Source organism: Camelus ferus, chromosome 20 (genome assembly GCF_009834535.1).
Source record: "Camelus ferus isolate YT-003-E chromosome 20, BCGSAC_Cfer_1.0, whole genome shotgun sequence".
NCBI classification, from domain to species: Eukaryota; Metazoa; Chordata; class Mammalia; order Artiodactyla; family Camelidae; genus Camelus; species Camelus ferus.
Genome location: NC_045715.1, coordinates 18,677,618 through 18,692,302, shown reverse-complemented (window position 1 = coordinate 18,692,302; position 14,685 = coordinate 18,677,618). Strand labels below are relative to the sequence as shown.

General features: G+C 43.7%; 3 protein-coding genes and 2 non-coding genes across 5 annotated transcripts; 4 read left to right on the top strand and 1 right to left on the bottom strand.

The window, feature by feature from the left end:
• The first annotated feature begins 3,842 nt into the window (after positions 1-3,842).
• TRNAG-GCC lies at positions 3,843-3,913 on the top strand. The gene has a single exon. It is a non-coding gene; the product is annotated as a tRNA-Gly (tRNA).
• Positions 3,914-4,285: 372 nt separating this feature from the next.
• On the top strand, positions 4,286-4,357 carry TRNAM-CAU. The gene has a single exon. It is a non-coding gene; the product is annotated as a tRNA-Met (tRNA).
• A 3,823-nt stretch (positions 4,358-8,180) lies between these two features.
• On the bottom strand, positions 8,181-8,651 carry LOC116658355 (histone H2B type 1-C/E/F/G/I-like). Its single transcript, XM_032463422.1, has one exon. It carries the CDS (start codon positions 8,613-8,615, stop codon positions 8,235-8,237), a length of 381 nt encoding a protein of 126 aa, XP_032319313.1. The 5' UTR covers positions 8,616-8,651; the 3' UTR covers positions 8,181-8,234.
• A 278-nt stretch (positions 8,652-8,929) lies between these two features.
• LOC102521638 (histone H2A type 1) lies at positions 8,930-9,404 on the top strand. The gene has a single exon (XM_006194164.2). It carries the CDS (start codon positions 8,930-8,932, stop codon positions 9,320-9,322), a length of 393 nt encoding a protein of 130 aa, XP_006194226.1. The 3' UTR covers positions 9,323-9,404.
• A 1,037-nt stretch (positions 9,405-10,441) lies between these two features.
• LOC102523382 (histone H3.1) lies at positions 10,442-11,564 on the top strand. Its single transcript, XM_032463408.1, has one exon. The coding sequence runs from the start codon at positions 10,449-10,451 to the stop codon at positions 10,857-10,859; it is 411 nt and encodes a 136-aa protein (XP_032319299.1). The 5' UTR covers positions 10,442-10,448; the 3' UTR covers positions 10,860-11,564.
• The last annotated feature ends 3,121 nt before the right edge of the window (positions 11,565-14,685 follow it).

The window sequence follows — 14,685 nt, the reverse complement described above, 5'->3', positions numbered from 1 at the left end:
CATTTCTTGTTCAGCGAGTCTGCTGGCGATGAATTCCCTTAGCTTTTGTTTATCTGAAAATGTCTTTATCTTACTCTTGTTTTTGGAGAAGAGTCTCAGTGGATATAAAATTCTCTGTCTTAGGAGCTCTCAGACTTAGTGGATTAAAAAGCATACATGAATACCACTGTTGACCTTGAAAAGCCCAAAGATCCAGTTATTTTACCAGCAAAATGAATTTATTCAGGAATAGCAGAAAATTGCCACTGGGACAAACAAACTGGCAAACCACAGGGAAGTCCAGAGAACAGAGGAGAGAGGCTTGCTTTCACAGGGGAAAGGAGGAAATGAAGTGGTTCTTCATTGGCTGCAGGAATTGTGGTGGTTCTTCATTGGCTGCAGTCTGTGGGCAGCTTGTTGTCGCTGGGTCAGGAGGAAATCTTTCTCCTGCTGGGGTCTGAAAGCTGTGGCAAGTGGTACACATGGGAGAGGTCCCATGCGAGCAATAAATCTTTCTCCTGATCTCTGGCTTGGTTATGTCTTTTGGCTCGACACCCACCAAGAGGTGAACCCAGCTTCCAGATGTAGAAAGAAACCCCTTTGGTGCTTTTCTTTTCTGACTAAAAGCAGAGAATTCTGCCAACTCAGCACAGACATAAGATCTAAACTCACGAGTTAAACACACCTTTAAAAATTCACCATTACTCAAAGCCCAGGGCACTAGTGTGCTGTTTCTGACCATCTCCCATTAAAGTCTAGGGTGGGAGAGTCTTAACATGTGGATTTGAGATGAGGGAAGGGGGCAGGGCCCAACCATTAAAAGAATGACACAGCAATTAGCACCAAGATAGGGGAAGATTCAACTCCCAGTGTGAAGGAAAAGCGGGCTGGGCCTACTCGCAAATCTAAGTGTAACAAGTGTTGGATTACTGATCTGCGTTCTGCTGGGCTAACTCGTAAATCTAAGTTAATAAGTGTCGGTTTGCTAATTCCCTGTTCACGTTTTTTTTTTTTTTCTGCTAGCCAGCTGGATTTTCAAAGAGACCTATCTGGCCTTGAAATGTTGGTTTGCTGCCTCCCTGCCTCTACTTTTGTGATAATGATGCTGCTAAAGCTGTTCCCTGCCTATTGGCCGAATACCCCAAGCTTGTAATTAACCCTATAAAACCTCATGCACACGTCTTGGAGGTGCTCAGTGCTTCGGAGCAGAAGCCCCTCTGAGCCCGCCGGCATAATAAATCTGAGTACGCCAACCCTCTGAGTGGTACTTGTTTCTTGGCTGGCCTGTCATTTCTGTAACACCAGTAGATGTTGAGGCCCCAAGATGGTGGGAGATTCGGACTCCAGTGGACCTTGAGCTTCTTTATACACACTGTAATGTATCAGCACGGTGAAGGACACACCCGCAGGCGCCATAACAGTTCCAAGTCTAACCATGAAAGGTCAAAGAGAGGGCAGTGGCCCGTTCCTGGGAATCCTAGCCCCTTTCCCAAAGTAGTTGGAATAATCCTCTCACTTGTTAGCATATAAAAACTAGCAGCATATAAAAACTAGTAACACCCATACCTTGAAGCCTCTCTTACTCCCCCACCTTCTGAGATGGCCGGCACTCTGTGGAGTGTGTATCTACTTTTACTTTAAACTGAACATACAACCCTGCACCTCTTGGCCTTTCTCTTGCCTTCTAGGTTAGCCTTCACTGTGTTTGAAGTGTTCATCTCTCTAAATAAATCTACTTACTCAAGTATGGCTCACTCTTAATTCTTTCTTGAGAGAAGCCAAGGACCCTGACTTGGGGTGCATCCCAGGGACTCCATGGAGACCTGGAACACGACCATGCTCTTGTGCCCCATTTTCCGGTATCAGTGAGAGATTTTGACAAACTCTTTAGAAGCCTGTGCACACACCCCTACATTTGCATTCAATTTCAGGTTTAGGGCTAGTCCCTGATTCAGTAGTTCTGCGGTCTCTGCTCTCCCTCTTTTAGCCTGAAAAGTGGTCCTCATTAAGTACCATCCTCTCCATGCATCTTATGTGTTCATTCCTACCCCTATGCTCCTCAGGAACTGCAGCCTCTCCTTTATGAAGGTCCTACTTTGAGGTTCAGCTTAGATTAGTGGTGAGGGTGGATGGGAGCTAATGTGTAACTAGGTATAGCTCAACCTACATTCCTTAAAAATTGTGCCCAAGGCCCTGCCTGCCTGCCTCCTCCCCACCCCCTCCACCTCCCACTATTTCCCTGGAAAATAAGGGACTGTCAGGAAAATTTGTGCTTCACAGGAAAATTATAGCTCACCCTTTTGTGTCATCTGATTCCGATACTATGAGAGCTATTTTACAACTCTGTAAACTGTAGATAACTGAAAGCAATAGAAAATAATTCCTGTCTACAGACATGCAAATTAATTCTGTCTCCCGGTGGGGCATTTTCTCCCTCCCCAGTTCCCTCCCCCCACCAACCTCTACCTTGTAAAAGCCAGTTTTGTCTTTATTTACACATTCATTTCAATATTCCTGATCTATAAATGGTGTCCATTCTTTGAATTCTCCTTTGAACTGGTGGTAATGATGAAGGAAACACAGATGTGGGGCGTGAGGAGGGCTGTGTCCCAGGCTTCAGCTGAGCCCCTGGGACATGCCCTGCCAAGTGTGGGTCCTTGACTTAGTGCAGGAAAGAATTCAAGAGCGAACCACAGTTGATTAAAGGTAGATTTATTCGGAGAGATACATTGAAAGGCAAGAGGAACACCACAAGGTGTGGGGGTTGGGTGCTCAGATTAGAGTAAAAGTAGGTACACACTCTGTAGACAGAGTGTGGGCCTCCTCTGAAGAGGGAGAGAGTGGGTTGCGGCGACCACGAGGAATCGTGTTGCCAGTTTTTATGGGCTTGGTGGCTTCATATGCTAGCAAGTGGAAGTACCAGCCTAACTAGCCTGGGGGAAGGGCTGGGATTCCCAGGAAGTTGGCCATTTCCCACCCTTTGACCTTTTGTGGCTAGCCTTGGGACTGCCATGGCGCCTGCGGGCATGTTATTCACCATGTTAATATATTACAATAAGTGTATACTGAAGCTCAAGTTCTACTAGAAGTTAAATTTCCCACCATCTTGAGCCTCAAGGCCTCCTAGGGGTCGAATCTTTCACCATTTTGATGTTAATTGCTATAGTATTCCTTGAATGGTTTTGCCCGGCCCCCTTCCTGTCTCAGTAACACTACCAGTTACCTCATTAATGAGTTAAATAAAATCTTTTAAAAGAGATTCGTTTTTCTATTTGTACGCAAGTCATAATTGTATGGGGGCGGGCGCTGGGGGTTTGCCCTATTTGGCTGGAAGGAGTTTCTAGTGCCACCTCCATGACTATGGCAACCAAAGCGTAAGACAAACCCACAGAATTTCTAAATCCCCTACTACTTCTCCTTTGTGGAGACCAGAGGGGAACAGCACTAGCCTCCCTTCCTCTCTTTCTTCCTCACCTTCCTCCTTTTGCTTCCTGCCCCTTCCCTTCCTAGGGTGGTGCTCTAACTCCTCAATCTTACCCTCCTTTTCTTCTTTCCCGTCCCTTTTCTCCTCCCACCCTTCGTTCCGGTCCCCGCCCCGACGCGGAGCCTCGCCACAGGCACAAAACAAACCCCTGCCTCCCAAGCAAACTGGGGAATTAGGCGCCCAAGTCTTGCAGGAACTCTAGAAAGTTCAGAGCCTTGGAGCACTTCTCGGCAGCGGTGAAGATGCTAAGGTTGGAGCCAGTGAGGGCGGCCACCACTAGGAGCCCATTTTTTTTTTTAGAAGAAAACATGGATTGTTTCCATATAAATAATAGAAAAAAATCCATTTCTACAGTAAGCCTTAAACCCGTCGTGTGTAAGCATTGGTGGTTCAGTGGTAGAATTCTCGCCTGCCACGCGGGAGGCCCGGGTTCGATTCCCGGCCAATGCATATGCATTTTTACCTTTTGAAAAAGTCCTTCCAATCTTAAAAATGCTCGTTTTGTAGCTGGATACTTTTTACATTCTAATTTACTCGTATATTTTGTGAGTCCAAGATCTGGAGTCGCTCCGGCTAGGTGAAAGGAACAGGCTGGTGACGGGCTGTTTTCCTAACAGAAACATCGACTTTTCTCTGTTTAGAGTATTTGAAGTCAATCTGCTCTGGAGTCATTCTTCTGTTTGAAGTATAAATAAAACTAATGGCTTTTTGAGAGAAAAACAAAGAACAACAACAAAACACATTTTTTTCAATACAGGAATCCAGCACTCTTCAAATGAAAATAAAATAAAGGAACTACTTCAAGCACCCCAAAACGCTAGTAGCAGAGTGGCGCAGCGGAAGCGTGCTGGGCCCATAACCCAGAGGTCGATGGATCGAAACCATCCTCTGCTAACTCTTTTCGAAGAAAACGGGGGTGTTTACTAACTGGGACGGCTGTAATTTTAGTAACCCGTTTTCCCTTCTGTATCTAATGAAAGGGTGGGCAACACAGGAATAAATTTTCACCCTCCCCATATTTGAGACAAAAATAATTCACAAATCAGAAAGGCACCAATGTCACGTGCTCCATCTCAGAGAGCAGAGAATGTTAACCCAGCAGCTGAAAAGTCGCCTTGTCTACCTACTATAATATTGCAAACAAGAATTTAGATTTAGAGTTAAAAAAAGAACCACATACAGCTAATTTCCGTTTCAGAGATTTGGTTAAAGGGAGTTAGGGTTTATTTAAAATAACAGTTCTTCATAATTTCTTCCCCTGCTCTGTTTTCCTCCTTAGCACTTAACACTATGTAGTATATAGTATATTTTATTTATTCATTTAGTATTTTCTCCCCCAATGGTATAAGAATTCACAAGAACAGAGATTTTTGTCTGTTTTGCCACTGTGGCTTCTGCAGTATTTACAACAACACGTCCTGGCACATCTTAGGCATAGGTTCTTCCTTAAATACATTAAAAGCTACAATTTCTAATACACCAGATAGCAGTGTTCGATGTTATTATTCACCTTCTTTTACCTTTTAAAAGAAGAGTACAAAAATGACTGCAACTCTCCCAATCCCCCCCCCCTTTTTTTTTTTGATGAATAGGTTTTATTTGCAAAGAGTCTGGAAACAGCTCATATTAATGATGTCATTTAAATAACACAATACTTACTTTAAAAAGCAATGACTTTATAAATATTCATATGAAGTTCTTTCCTTTACAATACTGTTGCTATTATGTGTCCATATATAACCAAACTTAATGTTTACATAAATGTCTGGAATAGGAGGCCAAAGGGCCATATTTCATTTTCAGTCACTTCTAAAATTAAGGCAACATCTTTATCAACCTGGCAAGGAAGGTGCTAGAAATCCTGTTGTTGTAGGAAAATGGGGCGAGAGAGGATGGTCATGTCCCAGGTCTCGGTGAGTCCCTGGGACATACTCTGCCATATTTTATGGCAAGATGAGAAAAATTTAAAGATAAAAATTTTCTTAGCCGATTTGGGCCTCCTGCCTCTCCTTTAGAGTGTACTGTGTATCTAATTAACCAGACCTCCTTAGGAGACAAACTTACTTCTTCATCTCGTGGGGGACCACAATGATCCTTGACTCAATTAGTATGTGTAGATGCATGAAAAAATGGCCTTAAATGTAGTTATGGACTGAATTGTGTTCCTTCAAAATTCATATGTTTGAGTCCTAACCCCAATGTAACTATGTAGAGATATGGCCTTTAAAAAGATAGTTAAGGTTAAATCAGATCATAAGGGTAGGGTCCTAATCCAAAAGCACTTTTAACTTTATAAGAACAGGAAAAGACTTCAGGGGTGCAGATGCACAGAAAAAAGACCACGTGAGGACATAGCAAGATGGTCAGCTGCCAGCCAAGGAGGGAAACCAATCCTGCCTACACCTGAACCTTGGACTTCTGGCCTCAGAACTGTGAGAAAATAATTTTTTTAAAGACACCCAGTGTGTGGCATGTTGTGGTATCCCTAGCAAACTAATGCAAGCATGTTAACAGGATGTTTGCACTTAAACAGTAGAAACTGTCAAAGCAGAACTAAGAGATAGAAACATTTTGTAAGGGGGAAAAAGTCTACCTGCAAAGAAGTCAAGAGTCAGATGCTGGGGAAAACACACATACATGCACGCATATACACAAGTGTTTAAAATGGTGAGGTGGAGGGGAACCTGTGAAATGACGGAGGTTACCAAGTTTACATTGGCTTGTTCATGGTGGAAAAACTGCAACTTACTTAGGTGATAATCATAACTGTAAATCCTGACATATCTTCACAGAGCAGCCTAGCAAAAATCAGGGTATCAGTGTTTGTCAAGTGTTTATGTTAACAGAAAACATTCAGTGTTTATTACTTTGAGGACCAGAACTAGGGTGAGCATGACATTATTATTATTATTATTATTATTATTATTATTATTATTATTATTATTATTATTATTATTATTATTTTAATTTTAGGGTGCAGAGTATTTTGATTTTTGATTCCTTTTTATTTGGACAGCTCTGACTAGACCACAAAAACAATACCTCTCTCCCTCTCTCTCATGCCCACAAGTGACTCTTGGAGAAACTACTTGAAAGCCAGCGGTTAATGGAAGACGGAAATGATCACTCCACTTAACCCAATTCACTGATTTTGAGTACAAAGTTGAAGTGAGGAAGCATTTCAGTTGGATGTGGAAAACACTCCTTGGATTTGTCCTTCTGCTTTCTTTCCACAAGATGGCAGAAGAGGGCAATACTTCTTATTTCACCTACTCTTGAGGTAATAATCCCTCAGCTCTCTTAACCGTGGAGGAAAAAAAAAAAAAAAAAAAAATCTCGGAAAGAGAGCAAAGAATAGAAAGGGGATGAATATGATGCCGATGAGTTCAGAACGCAATTAGATTAATTTAGGGGACTGCTCTCCAACAAGTAGAGCAGCTTGTCCGTGGGCTCTGTCAACAGCTCCCAAGACTTAATGACAGGGGCGCAGGGACTGGAAAAAGAGAAACTCACTTTAGAGAAGTGAATGACAAACTCGTATATTTTGGATGACTTGATCTCCGGGAGGCTTGTTGCCTGTGACAGGAACAAAACTGTTCGTCTGAGATAGGGCCTACACCCACAACTAAGGGAAGTGACAACAAGGAAAGGAAAATTTGTAGCCTGGAGTGGAAATATGAGTGTAGGGGCTTGTTATTTTGATGTTAGTGGGAAAAAAAGGTTTACAATAGCAATCACTTCCTAGTGGAAGGGGATGAGGATAGTGGAAGATGTTAATATTCGAACTGCGAAAAAAGAATTTAGGCACTATTGAAAGATGCAGGGGAGGAGGAGTCGAAGGACTTTGAATTATACCTTGAAAGATTCCATTCCCTAATATTCCTAGCTAGCTTATGAGTTCAGTAAATACGCTCTTCTCTTAAATACTGAGGTCTCTGACTTGTATCGCGGAATTTCTAATCGTGGACTCCCAAGTCACTGCCAGAAAACTGCTTCCCCGCCCTAGCGAGTCCTGGCATATCTCCCTCCCAACGCATCCTGATAAAACATGGGAAGACTGCATCTTTCCCAAGTTGTTGGGTTCCTTGTTCAACACCTTATCCTTAAGGAGAGTCTCTGACCTTTAATGCTCCCGATGCATTTTGACATAAATCATTTCAAGTTACCCTAGTATCTCTGTAGGGTAGACAGGGCTAAAGTTACAGTTCCTATTCGGTAGTGGATGGGAAATAAGCACCGAGCGGTTAACTTCGCCCAGGATCTGACTGCAAAACACAGAACCGTTAATTTTCAGCTTCATGGCTCTTGGCTTCAGAACCTGGTGCATTCCTACAGATAAAGTAAGTCATAATTTTACTTTCCACAGAAAATCCCTTCACAACGCACAATCCCAATAGCAAACTATCTGGCCAATTGCAGCCCACGACGGGCTTTTCAAATAGTGCTGCTGTCCAATCAGAGAAGGGGGACGTCACTTACTTTGAAGAAGGGTAACCAAAAGCGAAATTTCGGCTAATGTAGCAGAGGGCAGAACTGAAAATCTTGTTCAAAGGACGCCAAAGACCCCATAATAAACTGCGTAATGTGCCAAAATGCTTATCCAAGAATACGTGCGAAGGGCTTTTTAAGCACCCCCCAATTTTTATTTCCCAAACCAACCCCTAATTCTCCAAAAAGAAACTAGACTACAAGGAAAGTGCACCAGCTATTTCTCTGAAAGAGTAGGTGGCTCTGAAAAGAGCCTTTGGGTCATGGGTGGCTGTGGGCCGGCTCACTTGGAGCTGGTGTACTTGGTGACGGCCTTGGTGCCCTCGGACACGGCGTGCTTGGCCAGCTCCCCGGGCAGCAGCAGGCGCACGGCCGTCTGGATCTCCCGGGACGTGATGGTCGAGCGCTTGTTGTAGTGCGCCAGGCGCGACGCCTCGCCCGCGATGCGCTCGAAGATGTCGTTGACGAACGAGTTCATGATGCCCATGGCCTTGGACGAGATGCCGGTGTCCGGGTGGACCTGCTTCAGCACCTTGTACACGTACACCGAGTAGCTCTCCTTGCGGCTGCGCTTGCGCTTCTTGCCGTCCTTCTTCTGCGCCTTGGCCACCGCCTTCTTGGAGCCCTTCTTCGGGGCTGGAGCGGACTTGGCTGGCTCGGGCATGGTGAACAGAAGTCACAACACTCCAGAAACAAGTGAGCACGGGACGGGTCGAGTCCTTTTTATTTACAGCTCCGTATGCAAGTAATATTGTAAAGCTCTATGTCTGATTGGCTAATACGAGTGATGATGTTAAATGACAGTATTGTCCAATGAGAACACACGTTTTAAAGGCACTGAGTTTGTCTTGTTTAAAAATGAAACTGCAACGGTAGCCAATGGAATAGCTTCTTTTTCGCGCCCAGCTGCAGCTATAAATTGTGCGTTTGTCCTCTTTTTCTTTATTCGTTTCTTGCATAGGCTTTAGATACTGCATAATGTCTGGACGTGGTAAGCAGGGCGGCAAAGCTCGCGCCAAGGCCAAGACCCGCTCTTCGCGGGCCGGTCTCCAGTTCCCCGTGGGCCGAGTGCACCGCCTGCTCCGCAAGGGCAACTACGCCGAGCGGGTCGGGGCCGGCGCGCCGGTGTACCTGGCGGCGGTGCTGGAGTACCTGACGGCCGAGATCCTGGAGCTGGCGGGCAACGCGGCTCGCGACAACAAGAAGACGCGCATCATCCCGCGCCACCTGCAGCTGGCGATCCGCAACGACGAGGAACTCAACAAGCTGCTGGGTAAAGTCACCATTGCTCAGGGTGGTGTCCTGCCCAACATCCAGGCCGTGCTGCTGCCCAAGAAGACCGAGAGCCACCACAAGGCCAAGGGCAAGTAAATTCTGAATTCATACTTTAAACTCTAGGACCAAAGGCTCTTTTCAGAGCCACCCACCGTTTCTGTGGAAGAACTGAGCACTCTTATGAAACCCACCAGGAATACACGGCTAAAAGTTCTCAGAACATGACATACGTAATAACCCTTTTGATTTGACCAAGCATGCGTTGACTTGGATCTGGTAAAGACCAATTCTCAATACTTCTGTAAAACTGAAGCCACCCGCCTGTTGTCACCCCAACACCCGCCCCCGCACTCCCGCCCCAGGAACACAGTTCCGGTGATGACATGCGCCAGTAAGTTAAATATTAAACCAAGTTTTGTTTTTTTTCTAGGTATTTATCGTTAGGAGAACCCGATGGTCCATTGGTAAAGTAAAACTCCCATCTCAGAGGCTCTTTTCATAGCTATCCCTATTTACAGGAAAACACCTGATAACTGATGAATGTAAACCTATCCTCACTCCAGGTCCGCCAAGTATACAACTTACATATTAAAGTCCAATCAGCCATTTGATTGCATCAAGATCAGTTAATGAAGTCGGATAACCACTTACTAGTTTGTAGTCAAACACATCGAGGTCCTCCTTCCCCATACCACGCTGTGGAAACTAAAGTTCTGTGTTCAGGGGTCGCTGTGTCAAAGCCTGTTTTAACTCTATTCTAGGTCTTGGTACACTCATTAAAAGCACATCTTGACGCAGTTATGAAATGAAACTACTTTTCAGAGAAGCTAATGAATACATTATTCTGCTGTAATTTCCCCCAACATTGAGAAGCGAAAAAGAATCCAATGAAAATACATTTAAGAACAATTTAGGAGCTGATTTCTACAAATACTGCGTGAGATTCCTTTTACTGGAGGGATCTTAACTTTTTGGTAGAAAACCATAAACTCCGGATAGAGAAAAGTCATAAATAATTCTTTCCTGTAAGAATTGAAAACAACTGTTAGTATGGAAAACAAAACCTTTTCAGGGGCAGTAGGAATCAAATGAAGATTGGAATAAAAGCCAATCAGGTGACGCCTGCGACAGTTCTGACCAATCAGGATCCGATTACTAGTATAAAGCCAGGTTCTGGCATCAGTTTTCCAGTTGCTTATTTCACAACACAAGCGCTAAGCTGATGGCTCGCACCAAGCAGACGGCCCGCAAGTCCACCGGCGGCAAGGCGCCGCGCAAGCAGCTGGCCACCAAGGCGGCCCGCAAGAGCGCGCCGGCCACCGGCGGCGTGAAGAAGCCGCACCGCTACCGGCCCGGCACAGTGGCCCTGCGCGAGATCCGTCGCTACCAGAAGTCTACGGAGCTGCTGATCCGCAAGCTGCCGTTCCAGCGGCTGGTGCGTGAGATCGCGCAGGACTTCAAGACCGACCTGCGCTTCCAGAGCTCGGCCGTGATGGCGCTGCAGGAGGCGTGCGAGGCCTACCTGGTGGGGCTCTTCGAGGACACGAACCTGTGCGCCATCCATGCCAAGCGCGTCACAATCATGCCCAAGGACATCCAGCTCGCGCGCCGCATCCGCGGGGAGAGGGCATAAACCCTGTCCTAAGCGCATTTGTTCTCCCAAAGGCTCTTTTAAGAGCCACTTCCATTCTCACTAAGGGTGGCTGTCATTAGGTTTGGTGTTAAAACGGGAGGAAAAATGTTTTATGGAAGAACTAGGTATTTTTAGTCGCATGCAAAATAAGCACAAGTGCACTTGCCAAGGCCACATACGCCGTTAAATCTTTGTTAGCTATTTAAAAAGAAACTCGCTCTAGGTGAGAAATACTTTCAGAAGCCTCCCTCTGTCTCCCTCGTGAAAGCCTGAAACAAGATGTCAAGCAGGGGAGCAAAAATTCAATGTAAATGAAGCTTGAGGGCTACTCACTCCACTCCAGCATGGGGGCTGCTGCTGGCATGCGGTTCTCATTTTGAAAGAGTCTGAAGTGTATAAAATGGATATTTTATGTATCTCTGCCAATAATGTTTCTGATCTGGACAAGGATGGAAATAGTGAACTTCCTGAGATGGAAACTGATAGAATCTACATTAAAATTTGTACCTACATAAGTGGCCTGAAAGTTTATAGCAATGAGTGTTCTGTGTTAAGAACAAACAAATACTTAAGAGTATCTACCTCCTATCATGAAAAAAAAATTAGTTTTTCAATGGAGATACCAATTATATAAATGGCTACCAATTATATAAAGGCTTTTAAAACTTCACTTTTAATCAGATAAATGCAAATTAAGACAACAATGAAATACTACCCAACACCCATCAGACTGGCAAAATCAGAAAGCTGGTATATAAATAACCAAGTTTTGGGAATTGTAAGAATTTAATTTCATGTGGTGGTTTACTGATGATAGTTTTGCAGAAGATGGTTTGGAAAACTGCCTGGTGTATTTAGTAAAGTTGGGTGTGCCCAGGCCTATGCCCCAAGGAAATTTTCCTACAGACTGGAAAGAGGACACATCAAAAAATTTATCAAGGAACTATTTGTGGTAGTAAGAAAGTAGAGATAATTCACGGGATGAATGAATAATTAAAATACAGTGAGTGCATGATAAGAAATTCCTTCTGAGGTCAAGAAACAAGTAAATGGCAAAAGCAAGAGCTGAATCCAAGGCTCAGCCTTGCTACTGTCATTCAGTTCATACCTGGGCTCACCTGTGCCAGGATCTCCAACATTGTTTTCTAGCTTTACTTCCCGAAAAACTAGAAGAACCACCAAAATCAAGGGCACTATATCTGAGTACTTTTCTAGAAACACGACTTGTAGAACATCAGTGTCTTAGTCTGCTTGGGCTATTGTAACAGAATACCTTAGACTAGGTGGCTTATAAACAATAGAAATGTATTTCTCAATTCTGGAGGGTGGGAAGTCCAAGATCAAGGTGCTGTCAGATTCAGTGTCTGGTAAGATCCCACTTCTTAATTCATGGATGGCTATTTTCTCATGGTATGGAAGACAGGGGGGTCTCTTTTATAGGGGACTAATCCCATTCATGAGAGCAGTTATGACCTAAGCACCTCTGAATGACCCCACGTCCAAATACCCTCACGAGATTCGGTTTCAACATATGAATTTTGGGGAGACAGAAACATTCAGTCTATTAAAAATTAGAAGCTTGGAAACTATGTTCTTAGCCTCTATTCCTGTTGTAAACTCAGGAGGCCAAGACAGCAGGGAACTCCCTACCCCAGGAACTCTCTCCTTTATCTTGATTCTTGTTCTCTCAATATCCAACCCTGGAGATGCTAGTAAGGTGAAGTGAATAAAAGAGAATCAGAGTTTCTGACAACTATCTTTTGATATATTTCAGGCATGAAAACTAAATCAGGAGACACCTAGAAGGAACTATAAAAAATCATCATTGGTCACATAGTATTAAGAAATTTTGGAAACAAGCTGATGCAGGAAAACAGATGTGGGGCGTGAGAAGGACTGTGTCCCATGTCTTTGTTGAGCCCCTGGGTTGCGCCCGCTAAGTGTGGGTCCTTGACTTCCCGCAGGAAAGAATTCAAGAGCGAGCCACAGTTGAGTGAAGGTAGATTTATTCAGAGAGACACATTGAAAGGCAAGAGAAAGGCCATGAGGTGTGGGGATTGGGTGCTCAGATTAGAGTAAAAGTAGGTTCACACTCCATAGAATGTGGGCCATCTCCGAAGAGGGAGAAAGGGACCGCCGCGAGGTCCCGTGTTGCTGGTTTTTATGGGCTTGGTGACTTCATATGCTATTAAGTGGAAGGACCAGTCTAAGAAGTCTGGGAAAGGGCTGGGATTCCCAGGAAGTTGGCCATTTCCCACTTTTTGACCTTTTGTGGCTGGCCTTGGGACTGCCATGGTACCTGGGGGCATGTTATTCACCATGTTAATACATTACAATGGGCGTATAATGAAGCTCAAGATCTACTAGAAGTTAAATCTCTCATCATCCTGAGCCTCAAGGCCTATTGGGGGTTGAATCTTTCACCATTTTGATGTTAACTGCTGTAGTATTCCTTGCATGGCTGTGCCCTGCCCTCTTCAATCCCGTCTCAAAGGCAGGACATTACATAGATCAAGGAAGGAGTAGTAGGCAAGAAAACTGTATATATTAAAGAATCTATTTAGGTCTTGAGAGGATTTCAGGAAAAAGTAAGAGGTTTCTCTGATAAAGGGTTTTGCAAATCAGGTTTCAAGCTATAAACAGACAAGAATATGGTAGAGGGAACCTCACGGAAGAGGGTGTGGTAAGATGAAGAGAGGAAGAGACCAGGAAGGACAAAGGATTCCGCCTCTTCAGATTTCTTTAATTGGTCTTAATAGCACATGGAGGCATAGATGCTGATGGAAACTTTAAGGATGGAAACAGGGGTGGTGATTGTGCTGAGGTGGGACCAAGGAATAAGGGAAACTGTGCTTCTATATCTCATATTTAAGGTTCTGACTTGGTAAAAGGCCAGTATATGTGGAAGTGTAAAGACACTATGAAATGGAAGGAAAAGATCCAAGAAGTTAAGTTCATGGAGTGGAAAAGGGCTACTAGTGTTTTGGATTAGTGTATATGCCTGTTTCTGTTGTGTTTATCTGTGAATATATATGTGTTTTGGGGACAGGAGAAATGAGAATTGGGAAAGGTACTATTTACTAGTAAGTAAACTAATTTCAAATGAGGAACAAGGAAAGAAAAGTAAAAGAGATGTAAACATAACCTTCCAGTCAATTCCAAAGTTCTAACCAAAGCAAACAAAAATATCAAGTGTCAAAGAAATAAATATATGGCATATCAATTGAAAGTATAACAATATTAAAAAGAATTGAACCCAACACTTGGAACTAAGAATGTTAAGAATTGTCCACCAGACAAATGTGGATCAGTAAGCAACCCTCAGAACACTGGAAAGGCAAGTAATACCTCATTTATTCATCCAGTTAAGGAGGAAGGGAATTGTACAGAATTTAAAACATTACCAACATTTCTCTTAGAAAAGAATATCTCTCCTAATGTGAGAAACAAACACTAAATATTTACCCCAATTATTCAACACTTGGTGAGACTACCCACCAGATTAATGCCTTCAAGGTTAAGTACTCAGATTCCATTACTAAACAGGGCCAGGGGGGAAAAAAAGCCAGATTACAAACTCAGTAAGAGATGGATTAACCAACAGAACATGGGCATGTAGTGCTTTGCATCTACAGTAATTACAAAGGAGTTTATAAATAACTTGGAGACTGATTCCTAGAATAAAATTAGAAATTTGTTCAAGGAGTAAATAATGAACCACATACGTTTGAAACAGGACGGGTGAACATTACTGATGCTCTGCAAAAGAGAAAGGTGAATGTAGGCCACAGAAAGTGAAGATTTCCAGAAAAACAAAATCTGATAC

Bases quoted from the DNA above. Each gene is read 5' to 3' on its own strand.
- LOC116658355 (XM_032463422.1), bottom strand. From the start codon at position 8,615: ATGCCCGAGCCAGCCAAGTCCGCTCCAGCCCCGAAGAAGGGCTCCAAG.
- LOC102523382 (XM_032463408.1), top strand. From the start codon at position 10,449: ATGGCTCGCACCAAGCAGACGGCCCGCAAGTCCACCGGCGGCAAGGCG.
- LOC102521638 (XM_006194164.2), top strand. From the start codon at position 8,930: ATGTCTGGACGTGGTAAGCAGGGCGGCAAAGCTCGCGCCAAGGCCAAG.